Source organism: Lissotriton vulgaris, chromosome 6 (assembly GCF_964263255.1).
Source record: "Lissotriton vulgaris chromosome 6, aLisVul1.2, whole genome shotgun sequence".
Lineage (NCBI taxonomy): Eukaryota > Metazoa > Chordata > Amphibia > Caudata > Salamandridae > Lissotriton > Lissotriton vulgaris.
In genome coordinates, this window is record NC_141694.1 from 28,538,164 (window position 1) to 28,557,804 (window position 19,641).

The 19,641-nt window shown below is 49.1% G+C and overlaps 1 protein-coding gene across 2 annotated transcripts in view; it reads right to left on the reverse strand.

The window, feature by feature from the left end:
* Positions 1-19,641, reverse strand: part of DAAM2 (dishevelled associated activator of morphogenesis 2) — a 683,417-nt gene that overhangs the window by 186,357 nt on the left and 477,419 nt on the right. For both annotated transcript variants that reach the window (XM_086925887.1, XM_086925886.1), the window contains exons 12-14: positions 16,772-16,830; positions 11,161-11,345; positions 5,605-5,922 (exon numbers count right to left, since the gene is read on the reverse strand). In XM_086925887.1, the coding sequence (XP_086782013.1) occupies positions 5,605-5,922; positions 11,161-11,345; positions 16,772-16,830 (562 nt within the window). The remainder of the gene's footprint in view (positions 1-5,604; positions 5,923-11,160; positions 11,346-16,771; positions 16,831-19,641) is intronic.

The window sequence follows — 19,641 nt, forward strand, 5'->3', positions numbered from 1 at the left end:
CAGTCACTCCCTCAGCTGAAGCAAAGGTCCGGCCTGGAGTGCGCCGGCTGACTCCTGCAGGGTGCCAAGATCAGTTTCCCTGGGGCAGATGCAGCGAAGGAAAGAGCACACGGGCTCAGGCACAGTCCAGCATTCAATCACGGCCAGAGCACAAAGGAGCACACAGGGTCGAAGTGCAGTAGTCCCAATCCGGTAAGCCAGCAGCAGTGTAAGAGGCTCCCCACACTTTCGAACAGCAAGCACGACTGCGAGCGGCTCCCGCGGAGCGGGGGCCGCGAGTCGTTAAGTGCTTGCAGGGAGGAGGGGGCGGGAAGAGGCCCAGGTGCGCGCGATTACCTGGCGCTAGCACCTTTCGTTGCCTCGCAGTCCCGCTCCCGCTACCACAGTCACTCCCTCAGCTGAAGCAAAGGTCCGGCCTGGAGTGCGCCGGCTGACTCCTGCAGGGTGCCAAGATCAGTTTCCCTGGGGCAGATGCAGCGAAGGAAAGAGCACACGGGCTCAGGCACAGTCCAGCATTCAATCACGGCCAGAGCACAAAGGAGCACACAGGGTCGAAGTGCAGTAGTCCCAATCCGGTAAGCCAGCAGCAGTGTAAGAGGCTCCCCACACTTTCGAACAGCAAGCACGACTGCGATTTGAATAGCATATTTGCTTCCCGGGCTTAGCGAATCGCAAACAGCCTTTTTCCCGATTATGAAATATATGAAAAATTAGCAAAATAAGGAATCGCAAAAGATTGCAATTCCTTATTTTGCTCAAGCATTTAAGGAATCGCAATTTTGCGATTCCATAAATGCTATGTATGAAGCTTTTCAAAATTGCGAATTCAGGTTTAGAAATCGCGAATTACCACCAACTTGTAGTTGGTGGTAATTTGCGATTTCTTATAAATATGCACAATTGTGCATTTGTGAGGGTGGCATATGACGCACATACATGCCCATTGGGCATGTAGTTGCGCCATATGCACACACATGTAATTTACAGGGGTGCAGCAGGGTGTCCTTGAGACACCCCTGCACCCTTGAAATAATTCTCAAATTGCGATTAGCAAATTGCGAATTCGCAAATTGAGAATTATTTCACAGTCATTTCTATGGGCCTCCTGGCCCATAGAAATGAATGGGAAATTATTCCTTATTTGCGAATTCGCAAACTGCGAATTCGCAAATAAGGAACAATTGGAAATTGCTTAAAAATTGCGATTTTCTACATACATACCATTTTGAGATTTCTAAATAGCGATTCCTTAAAAATCGCTATTTAGACATCGCAAATGGTGATGATGATACATATGGCCCAGAGATACCCTCCCGTTGTTTTACGTTTCTATTGGTGAATCAAGCGCAGCGCTGTTACTGCTTTTCGCCATGGGCGCGAATGCAACATATTTGTTTAAGATCCAAAAAACTATAATTGCCATGTTACAGTACTAAGGTACTAGAAAAGACAGCACACATGCTTTTAATTTAAATATTTTTTCTTAAGGAATGTTTTAAATAAGAATTATTACACCTCTACACTTGCTTGACTCAGTTCATATAGCTTCCATAGGACACAAATGGAGCTAGAGGAAAGAGACACAGCATAACTGCAGCCACAGCCGTCCACTGGTAATTCAAGATTGAACATTAAGAAATCACAATATGTGTTTAAATATTTTGTAAAAAAGTCCATGTGAGATGATTCACTAAAGCATTTATTAGTACGGGAAGTTGTACTCTTTTACGCACTCTTACATGCGTCGTGAATCAGCTCCAAAACGTTGTACTTTCAACTTGTTCGAATTGTGTAGGAATATTCCCATTTTTTGCCCATTTTAGATGTTTATGGGCTAATTCACGAAGGCAGGAGTACTGCTTTATGCACCCCAAACTACATTTGTAATACAGTGGTAGCCGGCATGACTCATGGTAGGCGCAGTGAGGGGGGGTGAGGTGGGGCGCGGGCGGGTGCGAGGTTGCACAATGTAAAACAAAAAAATATAAATACAAATTATACACTTACCTTACTACCGGATCCCACGTCTCTGCTCTTTGCTCTGTTCTCCTCCTGGGACAGGAAGCCAGGTAGAACAGCCAGGCTCCTCTGACCAATCACAATGCTGCAATACAGAGTTGTGATTGGTAAGCACCCAGCGTTGTGATTGGTTTTGAGTGTCCTGGTCCAATGCTCAACCAGGGAATGGGGCCCTGGGCTTGTTCTCCACTCAGGCTGTAATGCAGCCTGCATAGAGAACGGGGAAAGTGCGCATGACTGGTTTCACAACCACGGCATATCTGGGTGCTCACTGTGCATGTCGGGTTGGCCATAGCGCTGGAGCCGGCTAACCCGACATGCGCACTGCAGGAGCAGCTGTAATCCTGCAGTTATAGAATTCAGCCCGCCCCCTGCCCTCGTACGGCCGCGTTTAATTACAATGGCATTGACGTGCCTGTGCCGTGCAGGCCGGGCAACTCCCCCACTCAAACGGGGAGCCGCCCCTGTGTTTAACGCATTGACCTCCATTTGTTTGAATTACTTCCTGCTCTGCGCCATCTCTTCCCGTGCTCCATACACTGTAGGCACTTGTTTGTGGTAATATTGCAAACATTTCTCAGGGACTCACCATCTCTGTGGTACCTTTGAGGTCTCCATGAAAGATGTGAAGGTATCAAAAAGAACTTTGAGGATTCCAAAAGTGCAGTTGTGTGGAAAGTGGATAAGTGCTCTGCGCCGAACCGCAGCTCCTGGACACGTGTCCAGGGGACCCTCAACTTAACCCGCGTGAGGGGGCCACAGTAAATGTTTACTTCCTAAGGATGGCAAAAAGCGAATTAATGTTTAAGTGAAAATGGATCTCACAAGTGCGGAGAGAGGAAAGAGAGCACTATGGAAGTCAAAGGTAACAAGGCGAGGCAAGATGGCCGTGCTCTTCCGCCACATTGCCATGCCACAGAGAATCCGAGGGCTAACACACAAGGTGATCAGCAATCTGAAGTGCCTGTATCACCGGAAACGCAGCGGAGCCGAGTTTGGGCAGTGCGCAGGCCGGAGAGTCAGCGTACAGAATGCTGAGCGAGACGCGGACGCTGAGGCTAGATGGCGGCTGCGAATCTCGAGACGGCGTAAACCGAAATGTTTACAAATGCAAGACAGAAGGCAGTGACACACAGGGGAAACTGAGCCATGTCGATTTTGTATTTAAACCCCCTTGCTAAGAGTTAAACTCCTCTTTTATTACATATAACTCACCCCTAAGGATAGTGCTAAGTGGGAGTCCTGTGTAATTAAAAGGTTGGACATGTACTTTTAAGATTTACATGTCCTAGCAGTGAAAAACTCCAAAATTTGGTTTTCACCATTGTGCGGCCTACCCCTCCCATAGGATAGAATTGAGGATATATTATTACATTTAATAAACTGCAATTCCTAATTGAGGGGAGGTAGATATATCATGTTTGGTACCTATGAAATTGTAATGCTAAAGCCTCTTTAATGGTAAAGTCAGATTTCTCACTACAGTTTTGAAAATGCCACTTTTAGAACGTTAGCATTTTCCTACCGTCAACCTTTTGTGCCTGCAGTCTATTTTGGGTCACATAACTGGGTGTAGCTGACAACTAGACTTTGTGAATTCCTCCCAGACAACCACTCAATAGAGGGATTAGGTGTGCCTCAATGGGCCATTTTCCTGCAGGATGGGTGTGGAGCAGAGAACACCCCACTTACAACTGAATAGCTGGTGCTCTGTCTTCACACAAAGGGCTTAACGGCCCTGTATTGTCACTGTAGCCAGCTTGGAGCCAGGGGAGTCAGGAAATTCCATTCACTTCAAAGAACCTTTCTAGAAGCTTCTCCCACTTTCCAGTAGAAGGGCACCAGGGTATACAAATAGGACCTTCAGACCACTCTTCAGTTGGACTTGCAAAATGAATCTCAGAGGACTGCCTGTTGTGGTGGCCAGCTATGCACTATGACAGACTGCTGCATTACCTGGAAGGACTGCTTTGCTGACTGGAGCCTGCCTTGAACTCTCAGAGGCCAGCCCTGCTGTTGAGCCCAGGACTACCAGAAGTGCCTCCAAGGGCTAGTTTGCTGGCCTCCTATTCGGAGCCACAGGGATATAACAGGGCCCCACCATCTTGAACCCCCACCTGGCTGAGTAAATCCTGAACCACCAAGAGATGTCCCACCAGTCCTGGACCCTTGGTTGTGGTGCTAAGCGTGTTCAGATGGCCATTTTACAAAACTGAGGACAACATTTGGCCAAAGAGTGCTCTGAGAACCAAGAAGAAACCAGGACCAACCTGCTCGCTTTTCTACCCGAGGTGCATCATCGGTCGGATTGACTTTGCGTCTTCTCCCGCTAAATTCTTCTCTGCAGCAGAAATCCGTTTCAGCAGTCCTTTGCCAAAGTGCTATCCAACCTCGTGGAACTGTCTTCAGCTACAACCTTCTGCCTGGTCCCGCTGGAGTTTTTCGATTTACATTTCGGCGACTAAGTCCGAACGTAGAAATCTTTACTGCAGCTTCAACCCAAGGACATCCGTTGATGATAATCCATCCTTGGACACCTCCTGCAGCCTTGCCCCACTGAACTTTGCCTTCTCAGATACTTTCCAAGTTCGAAGGTAAGCGCTGTTCAGGCCCAATACCCTTTTTGTATCCGAAATGCGCTACATTGCTGTTAGCCTTAACTTTCGACTTTGATCCGGTCTCACACAACAGGATGTCCTCTGTTGGCACTTTGATAATTTAGGCACTATTTTGAACCTTAAAAAGTCATAACTTTGGTTCTACTGAATGGATTTTTGGAATTTTTGGTGTCAAACAATTTGTTAAAATGTACATTATTTTTCTTAATAGGTTTGGGACTTTTCTTGTGTTGTGCTTTCACATTATTACTGCTTATGTGCTGCATAAATACTTTACACATTGCCTCTAAGTTCAGCCTGACTATGAATAGCTTGTAACCACAATTCCAGTCGCAAACCATTGACCAGTTACAACTCCTCCAAGAAGGCGGTTATTGATTCACAAATGGGAAGGGGTCCCTTTAGGAATTAGGTTAGCAGCCTCAGGGGAAGTAAGTGATATCAATGAGGCAGGCCATTCTACAACCCCCTGCAAGTGATGTTACAAATCTATCTCATAGTAGATGAGTCAGTTTGCAAAATCAGATTCCATTATCAAAAAGTATGTGAGCAATGTGCGACCACTTTTTGCAAATGGGATGTTAGTACATCAGGCCCGAGGAAACATGTGGAAAGTCACTGAACTGTTGAGAGCACTTACAACACATATACGCAAATGGAAAGGTCCTTAACGCAGTCACAGATTAATCCGTTATAAAACCAGTGCAAAATCTGACGGAAATTCAAGGCATAGCTGCTTCACTCTATAAAGACATAACTGACATGCGTAAATTCAGTGGCTCAGACAACATTCATAGTTTTTATCGTGGGGCAAAAAAGCTTTCAACTCAAAGCGATTGTCAACGATAATCCAGGAGGAAGTTGGTTTACTTTTCCATCAGCATCGACCAACATATCCAAGCCTTGTCCAGAGTAGGCCACCTTTAAAACCACCACACAGGCACCAAAGACCCCTTGTGTAACTTACCTCATTTAACTTGGACCAGTTGAAGGACTTCAGTGGGTGAGACGGCTGTGGGATGGACTTCTTCCGCAAACTCGTCCCACCGTTGAATGTGGTCAGAGTGGGTGGAGCTGGCGTCCCCATGCTGAAGAATGGCGGGGCTCCCGGTGGTGGAGGCGGGCCACCTGGTGGTGGCGGTGGAGGGGGTGGGGGAGGGTAGCAGGAGAATGGAAGTGGAGGAGGAGGAGGCGGCATGCTGTCGGACATCAGGGGAGGCAATGAGAAGGGGCCGCCGGGTGGAGGTGGGGGTGGTAGTGGATCGAAGGATATACTGCCACCATTCTGAAAACAGAAGCAAGAAAATGTTAAATTTTAATGTAGAAAACACTCAGCGACATGCAATGGCTAACTACATGAAGGGTTGACACCCTCTAGCGCATAACTTGCTTTACTGTGCAGACGTGCTCCTCCTATTGGACAGTCAGTGGTCACTGGGCAGCAATAAGCATTGTTATTATCATTTACCACTGAGGTCCCTGGGCCACCAGTAGTGTTGCAATGCAATAGGATAACAACTTACTTTTTCGAGCCCTTGACTCTACAAGGGGAGTGGAGTCGAGCAGTCAGATCTCACCCAGATAAATTAACAAGCACAAAACTCAGTTTACAGGCAGGGCTATAATATCAAAGAAAAATAGGACTTTTATTTACATATAAGCAAAAAAGGGTATAGGAATAAATGGCCAATCATCTGACAAAAATATTAGCTCACTGACGTTAATGATATAAAATCTACCCTCCAAGGAGCGACATTTTTGTATATAGTATTTGGCCCTCAATATGAATGTCAGATGATATGTTTGTTTTATATATATATATTGTGCCATATTGCCACAAAATGACCACAAATATCTATAATACACAGTGAAAACCTTCCACGGCCAAGATATGACCATAAAGATTGCTACTGCTTTTCGGTGGTAGGCTCTGTAATTTATGATTTCAGCTGGTTCTGCCATTGGAAACCTATGACCCAGCAGTTGAACAACCTCAGGACCCAAGGGTTGCAGTAATGGCGGCTGAACCCTGTTCAGCCGCCAAAAGGCTGCGATTGATCGCTGATTGGCCGCGCCTGGGTTCTGCCCCGCATGGCGGGTACGGACGAGGGAGGCAGGGAAAAGAAACAATACCCGGATGCGCAGGGAGAAAACGCTCTAGAAATAAGGGTCCTTGTTATTATGCTATCAGAAAATATCCTCTTCTTTGGGGGTTTGTTTATAAAAAGCATAATAAAATGCCAGGTAGGCCAAGAAACATGGCTGTCCACTTGACATTCACCTGTGATGAAAGTGCATCTGCAAATTTGGCAGTTTCATCTTTGTCATAGAAATGGAAAGCTACCCCGACACACAATAGCCAGATCATACATCCACCGGGCCAAATGGTAACTAACCATGGCGTGATTCCACAGGCCTTTGCGGAACACTAAAAGCAGATATACGCTCGCGGGATAGGCCCACGCACAGCGGAATTAAAGAGGTTTCCGCAAGATCCCCCCAAAAACCATTTGCCAAAGTCAGAACGCATTTTATTGAAGGCAGAAATAGGACTGGGTGAGCTGCCCACAGCACTAATGGAGCTACAGTCAGGAGGGACAAAGGGACCCAACGGATTCCTGGGGGAGCTTTTTTAAAACATTTGCATCCCTCTTGATACCGCTCATTGTGGAGATGTTAGAGGAGTTGTTGGAGACAGAAATGCTCCCCTCTGAACTGCAGACATAGGGCCCGATTCACAGAAGTAATCTCAGACAAAATCCTAAACTTACTACTTTTGGTATTCACAGAAGGCATTTAGTAGTAGTAAAGTCAGGATTTTGTTTTAAGTCTGTCTTAAGTCTGTCTTTAGTCAAACTTAAGTCTGTCTTAAGCCTGTCTTAAGTCTGTCTTAATTCAAATTTAAGACAAAATCCTAACTTCTGTGAATACCAAAAGTAGTAAGTTTAGGATTTTGTCTCAGATTAGTTCTGTGAATCGGGCCCGTAGTAGTTATATACAAACCCTGTTGACCACCGACATTGTTTTCTTCATACTGGCCACATTTTTCTCATCAATATTGAGGTTAAAGTTATTGCCAAGGGGATGGCTATTCATCTACATAATGTCTGGTACATCCAGAGCCATGTGGAGATCTATGCAGCACAATATCCGTCACCTACACAACTCTCCGGCTCAGTCACATTGTCTGTCGGGTCAGTTGGCACTAGTGTGGCTCACTGGTTAGAGGCGGCAGACCCGAGAGCAGAGGACGACCCGGGACCAGGGTTCGATTCCCGGCGCGGCAGGTTTCTGGACCAGGGTCAGCGGACTCGATAATTCTCTCGCCTCGGTGCCCACTCTGATCAGCGATCACACTCGGCAACTCTGGGCATTAGCTTGCCTCATCTTCACTAACGGCCCCCCCAGACCGCCGGGGATGCCTGGTCTCACCCTGGAGATACCCATTAAGGGACCATCTCTCAGGGAAGCCAGGAAGGGTTTCGCAGCGGTCGAAGCGCCTTGGGACCCTCCGGGTAAGTAGTGCGCTATATAAATGCCTATACATTACATTACATTAGTGGTCGATCTCGGGAAGGCATTTGACTCAGTGGACTGGGACTATGTGTTTAAGCTTCTTAACGAGCTCACCTTTGGCCCAAACTTCCTGGGCTATGTTTGCTTTTTCTACACTGACTTGTGGGCGAGAGTACTCATGGGTGAGTGCTATCGGAGAGCTTTCTGTGGGCAGTGGAACGAGGTAGGGATGCCTGCCCTCACCTTTGCTCTTCACCACTGCGATAGAGCCCCTTGTTTGAGTGGATCAGAGTGGACGTCCCCTGCAGGGTTTGAGTGGAGTTCTGGGGGTGCGGGCACTATATGCAGATGATCTACTACCCTTCCTAAGATCTGATCAGTGTGAGTCATTGGCTGTGCAACTTCCAGAAGGATCCTGGCCTTGCCACAGAAAATGGGAGAAATAGACACCAGATCCATTTCCATAAGAGAGCAGAGAAGAGATCTCACTTGCCACCGGCCGCTGCTATCGGCATCCGACTGTGGAGCGAGACATGAAGAAGTACACACTGGCAGAATCGACTAACTCGAGAAACACCACATTGGGAGGGGACTGGATTGGGTGATGTTAGACCCTCCAAGGCTTCCCAAAGGTGGGATATAATCGGTATCAACAAGATGGTACATGTCACATCTGGTAATACTATATGCTCTTTAGACTTCGTATGAGATGCGTGAGCAGAGATTCTATAACACTCGCGCCTTACTTCCTCGGAACAGGAGCTTTGTTGACCCTTCTGATTTCAACTTATTGGAGGCAAAGCTCCTTCTGGGGATCATAAGACCTCTAAAATGTATCGCTCGTTGATCATATCATTCACACTCTCGACACCGTTGATACTCTCAGAAGAGAGCGGGAACGAGACATAGGTGCCCTCTCTGACGATTAATGCAGACCACCAAGATGATTGCGATCACCGCAGAGTACCAGCTAATTTGATTTAAAGTCCTACATATATTACAAGCCACAAATTATGAGAATGCAGGCCAACTGACTCTCCAGAATGCGAAGATGTGGGGAGGGATCCTTTTGGGGACCTCATACACAACTTCATGCGCTGTTCCAAGGAATCACTCTTCTGGAATCAGGTGAGGACTAAGCTATGCAGAGGGGGTCAGCTTGCAGACCGAGGAGGACCTTAGGAAGGATGGGGCTCAGGGCAGCAGCGTAACAAAAAACAAAATAATGGCAAGTGTAGTCGTGTATGCTGAATTTACTACAGTATGTGATGAATGTACTTGCATGCAATGGCTACTGTGTTGTAAAATGTCAACAAAAGGGTTTTATATTACACAAAATCCCCACAAGGCATGCAGGGATATCAACATTTAGTGGGTTGTCCTTGATCGGGGATGGGGGAGGATCCTGTCTCAAATATTTGACCTGTATCTATCCATAATACTTACAACCAGGTGTATCCCTTGACGTGCATGCACACGCACCCTTGCAGGAGGCGGACGCACATCAACCAAGATGGAGGCCGATTTACGGAGCCCGCGTCTGGTACCGCTCGTTGATCGAGCAGCGTCCACCACAAGTGAGGTGGAGAAGGGAAACAATGTAAAGGCAGCGCACCGCTGGCGCGTGGTGTAGATACGCATGGGCTTTGCTTCTGTTGACGCAATGCCGCAAAGCGTAGCAGGCCACTCTCTGCAGCGGCTGAAACGCTGTCATCGAGTGGGAAAAACTGCACCATAAATGTAAAGTTTATTGGGCCCACCCAAACCTGCACATTCCTTCCAAATATATACCTTGGACCCAGAGCCGGCTCTGCCTCCAGCATAGCATTTTTATTATCTTTCCTTAACCTATAAAATCTCACCACACTGTTTTTCCTCCATGCCGCAGACTTTGCAGCAGCTCGTTGTAAGAGTTCAGGGGTCACAGTGCAGGCACTTAGAACAATGACACGTCTAGTCTCTGAGCTCAAACTGTAGCAGATGCTGTTAACAAGTGCAGGCCGCAGCAGCAGGCTAATGTAAGTGGGTGGCAAATGTCCAAACTTTAAGTGCTATGTACCTACGAAGGCAGCAAGAATTGCATATGTTATAGTAAGGCAGACCAATTTCTAGAATTAATAAAGTGTGTAACCGTATACGTAAACGAGCAAACCATGTAGCCAGATCAGAAATAATGTGAAATACATGTTGGACCGAGAATAAGCAGAAAGAAACTAAAAATATACAGAATTGTCCATACTGAGGATTCTTGAGCAGTTAGGCAAAAAGGAAAGTTGCAATATTGGATGGTAAGATACATGTGATTGGCCTTGTAGGCGCAAACACTGCACTTAAAACATTTGGGTGTTGATGTTTTGGCTCTAAAATGATAAAGGCTTGATCTGAGCCTTCATCAGGGCAAGGGACAAGTGCCTGTTTCACACAAGGATATCATTTTAACCAGGGTCATGCGTGTCTAGTTGGCATATCCGCCTCCTAGTTGTACATTAACCACTTGTTCGTTTGAAGTCTGCAATAATGTAAAGATCTTTCCATTTGCTTGTCCTCTTACAGTAGAAAAGCATGAACTGAAAACACCAGGATATCCACAATCATCCTATTCCTTAGTTTCATCTGATGCTAAGTGTATGCTGCTTGTGAAATAGCGCAGATATGCAATGTGTGATCTGACTGAGATAGAGCCCCCCTTTGGTGCTGACTAAAGGTTGTTTTTAATAATTGATTTATTAGAGACGTATAAAGTGTGTGTAAGTCTTTTTCTAAACCATAGTGGAATATTGTTATCTGTAATGACTTTTACTATCTTTTTGTAGAACATTTTTAATCATGTAGCTATACCTTTACACTTGTTTATAGATTTTTATCTAAATAAACATAATCTTTGACTTTGGTGCTGACACTCAGCAGCCCCGGTCTGAAGCATGACCACCATCCCTCAGCACTCATGGAACCTCCTGGGTACCCCTGGACATGGAGAGAGAGAGGACGAGAGCCGCTACCCTCCTACCGAGAGCTCGTTGAGTTGGGCCATCAGGTCGGCCATCTGGTCGCGCGCCTGGCGCAGCTCCAGGGACTCCTTCTGCAGCTTGTCCTTCATTTTATTCAGTGTCCTCATCATGTCGTCTTTCTCCTGCGTTTTCGTTTCGCATTCCCTCTCCTTCCTTTCCAGTCGACACGTGAGCTCCATGTGTTCTAAGAGGCAAAAGCACACGACAGTTGTTACCCACAATGCATCGTGTATGAGCGACTCCGACTTTATAGCTTAAAGATTCCTAAATATAGCCAGGAAATAAGGGACAGTTACGAATATGTACATCCATATATGGAGAATAGGTTTACACAAAAAAAAGCAATCAACACGTGAAGCAAATTCAGCTCACTTCTTTCTATTTACAGCCAATTAGGCTAACAGCAACACCCTAGACTCTAGGTTGCATGGATGAATGCTGGATGGATGTGTGAAAAGGTGGGTGGATGAATGATGGGTGGATGGAAGGAAGGGTGGATGGGTGATGTATGACAAGGTGGCATACTACCGCGCTGCGGTTTGTAAGCGCTTAAGATTTTTATCTTTATTAGTTGACGCATTTAGCGCGTTTTTGCTTCGTTTTCATTGTTTCTGCATTTTTAAATGTGTACTGCTTGGGCTCTCCCCCCCCCTCACACCTGCATTTAATTCGGAATATTCACCACCGTTTTCGGTGGGCCCGGGTTCTGTGGGTGGTCCGGGGGCTGTTAGTTGATCGGCGACCAGCGCCATCTTGGTTTGGGACCAGGCTTTTTTCGGCGGGCGCCATCTTGGAGCGTCCACGCGCTCCTCCCTCCATTCCGGCGCCTATTTAAGGCACTTTTAGGCATCTGCCGGCCTGACAAGGTGGCATACTACCGCGCTGCGGTTTGTAAGCGCTTAAGATTTTTATCTTTATTAGTTGACGCATTTAGCGCGTTTTTGCTTCGTTTTCATTGTTTCTGCATTTTTAAATGTGTACTGCTTGGGCTCTCCCCCCCCCCCTCACACCTGCATTTAATTCGGAATATTCACCACCGTTTTCGGTGGGCCCGGGTTCTGTGGGTGGTCCGGGGGCTGTTAGTTGATCGGCGACCAGCGCCATCTTGGTTTGGGACCAGGCTTTTTTCGGCGGGCGCCATCTTGGAGCGTCCACGCGCTCCTCCCTCCATTCCGGCGCCTATTTAAAGTCGCTCTCTCCCGCGCAGCGGGAACGCGCAGCTGGGACGCCGTCGCATGCCGGAGTCGTGCCAGAGTCGTGCCAGAGTCGTGCCAGAGTCGTGCCAGAGTCGTGCCAGAGTCCTGCCCGTCTGCGCCCGTCCGCGACAGGACGCGCTGGACGTGGCTGGACTCTGGCCCCCCTCCTGGTTGGTCTATTTTACATCATGCGGTGCTACACCAGAGATAGTCTGGTTGCCATTGAGAGGTCGCGGCCAACCTGCTCTACACCTAGGGTGGATCCCTTATGCGGCCCGTTATCGTGTGGCTGCGGATGCTTTACGCTGGCTGCCCCCGTAAGCAGGAGCTGCGGGGACGTCCTGCGCACGCCCCTAAGCCCGTCGCCTGGTATTAGCATTTGGAATCTTAACGCTAGGTCGCTTGTCAAGCACCATCTTGACATTAATGATCTGCTAGGCAGGGAGTTGCCTGACCTATTCTGTGTAACAGAGACCTGGCTGCAGGATGCTGACACGGCCATTGTCAATCTGGCCTTCCCGCCGGAATACTCGGTATTCACCTTGAATAGGACCTCAAGAGGCGGGGGTATTGCTCTTGCCGTCAAGTCCTGTTACTCCACTACATGGCATGGGCAAAAGATCCCGGGGTGCGAAAGCGCCCTGTTTAAGGTCGCTATTACATCCAACTTCACCCTGTCGGGACTTGTAATCTATCGGCCCCCGGGGAGTGAAGTGGCCTTTAGAGCAGCGTTACCTGAGGCTATTAGCAATCTGGCTACAGGGTGCTCCAATTTTACCATCATTGGAGATTTAAATCTGCACTTCAACAACTCTAGTAGTCCCTCAGTATCCAGTTTCTTGGCGGACCTTGAGGCGTTACAGCTGAATCAGTTGGTGACGCAGCCTACACACTCAGGGGGTCACACCCTTGACCCGTTCTTCACCAATCTGACGGAAGTCTGTGTCACCAGCTACACACCTCTGGCATGGACTGATCACTATTTGATACAGTTCCACTGCCCTATCGTGGCTAGTCCATCTAAGCCAGTGGTGTGTTCTGTTCCAAGAAGACGCTGGAACAAACTCAAGCTGGATGAGTTCTTTCATCTCTTATCAGCTGACCCGCTTGACGTCTCAGGCCCGCCTGATCAGATGTACGACAGGTTTAGCGACTGGGTCTCCAGGGCCTTAGACACCCTCATCCCCTTGGTGACCTGTAAAACTGGATCTGGCAAGGCCAGCCCCTGGTACGACGATTCTCTGCGGGCTCTGAAGGTTTCTTGCAGGCGCGCAGAGCGGGCATGGCGCAAAGCCTATTCCAGCTCTAAGAAAGTCCTATATCAGTCAACAGTGAAGGTGTACCATCGGGCGGTGTGTAGAACTCGTGCCGCTTTTTATGCGACACAATTCAGGAACAGTTCGAACCCGGCAAAGGCTATCTTTAAGGTATTGAAAGACCTCACTGCCAAAAAAGTTACAACATCACATCAGAGCTCTGTGGAGCACTGTGAAAAGTTGGCAGAGTTTTTCCTGGAAAAGGTGAATGCCATCTATCGAGCCTTTCCTGTGGTCGTTCCCTCGGCGAATCCATCTTCTAAGCCACCACCATCTGAGGGACTATGTTCTCTACCTTTGTTAAACTCTGATAGCCTAGGCACTTTGGCCCGCAGAGTGAAGTCTGGGTCCCCTGAGGATCCACTTTGCCCTGAAGTGTTCAAGGACCTGGCGGCACATGACATCTCACCGCTTTGTTCCTTGGTCAATGCGTCACTTACATCTGGCGTAGTTCCACTGAAGTGGAAGCGAGCCATGGTTCGTCCGATCCTGAAGAAACCTAGCCTGGATGGGAGCAAGCCGGAGAGCTATCGGCCTATTTCACTCTTGCCGTGGCCGGCTAAGGTGATGGAGGCACACGTAAATGCCGCTCTCTCGGAACATCTCCGTCGAGCTGATATACTCGACGCCACGCAGAATGGGTTTAGGGCAGGTCATAGCACGGAGACGGCTCTGCTTTATATGGTGGAGCACCTTCGCTCCGTGCTTGACGCGGGACAAACGGCAGCGCTGGTGCTATTAGATCTAAGCGCTGCCTTTGACACCGTCTCGCACCCTATCCTTCTGCAGCGTTTAGAGGAGGCTGGTGTTACCGGCACTGCACTCGACTGGTTCCGGTCGTTCTTAACCAACCGGGCCTTTAGCGTGACCGTCCCACCTTATCAGTCAAAATTCCATCCGTTGAACCTGGGCGTCCCCCAAGGCTCCTCGCTGAGTCCTACGCTGTTCAATCTGTACGTAAGGCCGCTAGCTGAGGTTGTCAAACAATGGGGTATGACCATGGTGTCATATGCCGATGACACCCAGCTAGCGGTCACGATCAGCGGGGATGCTGAAGTCGACGCTCCCAGGTTTCAACAAGGACTGAGGGCGGTCGCTAGCTGGATGACGCTCAATTGCCTCCAGCTAAACGCTAGTAAGACCGAGGTGATGGTATTTGGTAGACAACCGGAACTGTGGGGAGAGAGATGGTGGCCGGAGGAGTTGGGTTCTGCTCCCATCCCAGTCGCCGAGCTTAAGAACCTCGGGGTCTGGTTGGACCCTTCCCTTACGTTTGCATGCCACACTAAACGCACGGCTGCATGTTGCTTCGGCATCTTGCGTGGGCTCCGTCCTGTGCTAAAGTTCTTCGATGCCCCTACTCGGCAACTCATGATCCAAGCTACCGTCATCTCCAGGCTGGATTATGCGAGTTCTTTGCTGGCCGGGTTGAACGTAGCTGAGATCGGGCGCCTGCAACGGATCCAGAATGCCGCAGCGAGAGCGGTGGTAGGCCTTCCAAGATTCTGTCCTACCTCCAGCACCATACGAGCGCTGCATTGGCTTCCGGTGGCGCAGCGGATTCAGTTTAAGGTCCTCTGCGTCGCCTATAAGATCTTGAAGGGGTCCCCGGCAACGATCCTCACGACCCTCATGGCCAACTACATCCCAGCACGACCCTTAAGATCGGCAGACCTCGAATTGGCCGTGGTACCACGCTTTAAGCGAAGCAGGGCCGGTGGACGCTCATTTCGAGTGCGGGCCGCTGCTTTGTGGAACTCCTTACCCCCGGCAATTCGCGCTATGAGCGATTTGCTTTCTTTTCGTTGCGCCGTGAAAACATTTTTATTCCCTTAGTCATTTGCTTGTGCTGTTTTATTTAGTTGTGTTGTGTAGCTGCCTTGTCGGGCGCCAGGACGCTCCTTAGCTGGAGCATCTGTGCGCCAAATAAAAACCACATAACATAACATAACATATGGATGGAAGGATGAAAGGGTGGATGGATGAAGGATGGATGTATGGATGGAAGGATGAAAGGGTGGATGGATGGATGTGTGAAAGTGTGGGTGGATGAATGATGGATGGATGTGATGAGGTCTAACAGGCGCATTTATGGTTGGCAAAAGTTGATGTTGAGGAGTACCAGTTTCTAGAAACTTTTGTCGGAAGGGGGTCCTTACGCCTAAAAAGGTTTTACAAGGGGGTCTCGGCAACAAAAAGTTTGAAGACCTCTGCCCTAGAAAATACACGTTATATCAGAGGGGCATTTTAACAAACAGCACTAACCACGGCCAACTACACAGTGTGTCAATCACTCCTCTATCACTTTTGGCAGAACAAATATCAAAGTTCTAATACAGACAGGTCACCTAAGGTCCAAACTCCATGATGCAAAAGTTATTTACGACGCAATGTCTCAGCATATAAGCATGTAAGGTGGGCCCCTTACATGTCAGCCCCAATGAGGTGCGCAGGACCTCGGATCTGAGTGCACGTGTGTAACATGTCAGGTACATGCGCGCTGCTGGGTCCTGCACACGCGTCTCCTACATGTGAAGGTTCACTCTCCCCAGCTGACATCTTTCTGAAACCGGAAGTGACTGCGGCCAGATGGTGAAAAAATTCTGGGTGCGTCGCTGCTGTGTATCTAAAGAGGTACCTCATAGCATGGCGGCTCTTATACACATACAAGACACATACATACATACATACATACATACATACATACATACATTATATGTCATTTGCAATAACACATACAAAAGTACATCTTTTTATGTTAAGCTTCCAAACAGTAATTTCGTAAATTTACTTGCATGTTTCACTATACTAATTCAACACAAATCCTCTATGGGTCCCGGAGTAGCGTGCTACTCGCTGGAAAAGCGCTTCGACGCCTCGTCAGGGTTAGTAAGCACTATATAAATACAATACAATACAACACAACATTGTTGAGACTAGGGCTTCCAGCAGTCTTCAGTGAACATGAAAGAGCCGTCGCAGCCTCCTAGGCGGGTCCTAGCCGTGGGATAGTTTGTGGCACAAAGAGAGGCCTGTGTCCAGAATAACCCGCGTCAGTTATGGAGGCACGAGACAAGGACAGCAGGATGTACAAATACCTTTTCTAAACTTCTCTGCTTGATCCCGCCACTGTTTCACTTCGTTTTCATTCACCAACCTGAAAAGAGGAAATCAAACGTGTCAACCATTAGTCACAGCATCGAATAACCAGATGTGGGCGGGGCGAAGGCTGGCCCCTCCCTCTCCAGCCTCACGCCAATCATCTCAGTTTCACCACCAGGAGATGGAGGGTGAAAAATTATTTTTCTTGGTTGTGCTTCCAGTGCGTGCTGTGCTGGTGGTGCACAATGCCACAATACAGCTGGACTGATGTGCATATGGGAAGACTCTATGCAAAAGTACCCATCGACAGCTAGATATCAGGGGCCTCATTTATGACTTTTTGCCGTAGGGAAGCGCAGCAGGCCTTCCTGCTGCGCTTCCCTACGGCAAAAGAAAAGGGCAGAAATGCGCCGTATCTATAAAATACGGCGCATTCCTGTCCTTTTCCCCTGCGCCGGCGCACAATGGGCTGCCTGCGCCAGCGCAGGTCACCCTTGCACAATGGTGCGAGGGTGCCTGCGTTGCTGGGAAGATTATTTTTGTACAGGAAGGGACACCTTTCTGTACAAAAATAATCACAAGAGGCTTTTCCTCTTTCTATGTGTGCTGTAGAATGCAGCACACATAGAAAAAGGAAATACGAGGAGAAATAAAGACATTTCTCCCTGTTGCGCCTCCCTTACGCCTCCCCTGGGGAGGCGTAAGCTTTTGGCACTGCTTCAGAGTTACGATTTCTCGTAAATCTGGGGCAGTGTCAAAAGGCCATGGATGTTGCTGGGAACGCCCCCAGCAACACCCATTGCACGCGCCTTTAACGCAGAACACTGCGTTAAAGGGACTGATATTTATCAGGCAGCAGTACGCCACAAAAACTGGCGTACTGCTGCCTGATAAATACCACGCAGGCTTCTGCGCCACGGAACTTCATGAAAAGTGAAGTTCCGATGGCGCAAGGGGCCTCATAAATGAGGCCCCATATGGCTGCTGCTGCGTAGCGCAGAGCCAAGAAGCAATGCCATGCGTATAGAGCTGCTATGTATCTGAGCCAACCGGTAGCAGTACTGCACAAGCATGTTTGGAATTTTAAAACAAGCACATTTTACAATGAAACAGCCAGTATACATTTCTACAAGTATTATGAAATGTCTGAACATTTATTTAAATGTTCAGATTAGATTTGTGTCATATTTTATTCTAGGGGACATCTAATCTATCTAAAGTTTGTTTCTTACTGTTCTTCCCTTCTCTTATATTTTATTGGTGTTCCGTGTAGGCTCAGTTATTCTGGACCTTAGAACTCTAAAACCCAAAACAAGAAACACATTGTTTCCCCAGGTGCTGCTGTGTCTTTGATGCTGTGACTTACTCTGTGCTTTACAAGGGCTGCAGCCCAGAGGTTTGTTTTACACCACACCCTGTACCTTACAAACAAGCAGCAGGAAATGATAAAAAAACATCCATTAAAGAACAAGACACACAGAAGAGATGGGCACATTGGGAAGGCCCTGTCCTGCCTTTACTGCCTTGTCCTCTTCCCACCCTGCCCCTCTCCGAAGCCCTCCACCCGTGAGTGCTGGAGAGACAGGAGCTGCAGTGCTGGTGTCTCGGGGTCTTAAGTGCATGGACAAGGCCAGGTGGCCCTGCGTCCATGTGGGCGTGGGCAGTGCCACTGCCCTGCCTTCCTTTACTGCCCTGTCCTCTTCCCACCCTGCCCCTCTCTGAAGCCCCTCCACCCGGGAGTGCTGAAGACAGGAGTTGCAGTGCTGGTGTCTCGGGGTCTTAAGTGCATGGACAAGGCCAGGTGGCCCTGCGTCCATGTGGGCGTGGGCAGTGCCACTGCCCTGCCTTCCTTTACTGCCCTGTCCTCTTCCCACCCTGCCCCTCTCTGAAGCCCCTCCACCCGGGAGTGCTGAAGACAGGAGTTGCAGTGCTGGTGTCTCGGGGTCTTAAGTGCATGGACAAGGCCAGGTGGCCCTGCGTCCATGTGGGCGTGGGCAGTGCCACTGCCCTGCCTTCCTTTACTGCCCTGTCCTCTTCCCACTCTGCCCCTCTCTGAAGCCCCTCCACCCGGGAGTGCTGAAGACAGGAGTTGCAGTGCTGGTGTCTCGGGGTCTTAAGTGCATGGACAAGGCCAGGTGGCCCTGCGTCCATGTGGGCGTGGGCAGTGCCACTGCCCTGCCTTCCTTTACTGCCCTGTCCTCTTCCCACCCTGCCCCTCTCTGAAGCCCCTCCACCCGGGAGTGCTGAAGACAGGAGTTGCAGTGCTGGTGTCTCGGGGTCTTAAGTGCATGGACAAGGCCAGGTGGCCCTGCGTCCATGTGGGCGTGGGCAGTGCCACTGCCCTGCCTTCCTTTACTGCCCTGTCCTCTTCCCACTCTGCCCCTCTCTGAAGCCCCTCCACCCGGGAGTGCTGAAGACAGGAGTTGCAGTGCTGGTGTCTCGGGGTCTTAAGTGCATGGACAAGGCCAGGTGGCCCTGCGTCCATGTGGGCGTGGGCAGTGCCACTGCCCTGCCTTCCTTTACTGCCCTGTCCTCTTCCCACCCTGCCCCTCTCTGAAGCCCCTCCACCCGGGAGTGCTGAAGACAGGAGTTGCAGTGCTGGTGTCTCGGGGTCTTAAGTGCATGGACAAGGCCAGGTGGCCCTGCGTCCATGTGGGCGTGGGCAGTGCCACTGCCCTGCCTTCCTTTACTGCCCTGTCCTCTTCCCACTCTGCCCCTCTCTGAAGCCCCTCCACCCGGGAGTGCTGAAGACAGGAGTTGCAGTGCTGGTGTCTCGGGGTCTTAAGTGCATGGACAAGGCCAGGTGGCCCTGCGTCCATGTGGGCGTGGGCAGTGCCACTGCCCTGCCTTCCTTTACTGCCCTGTC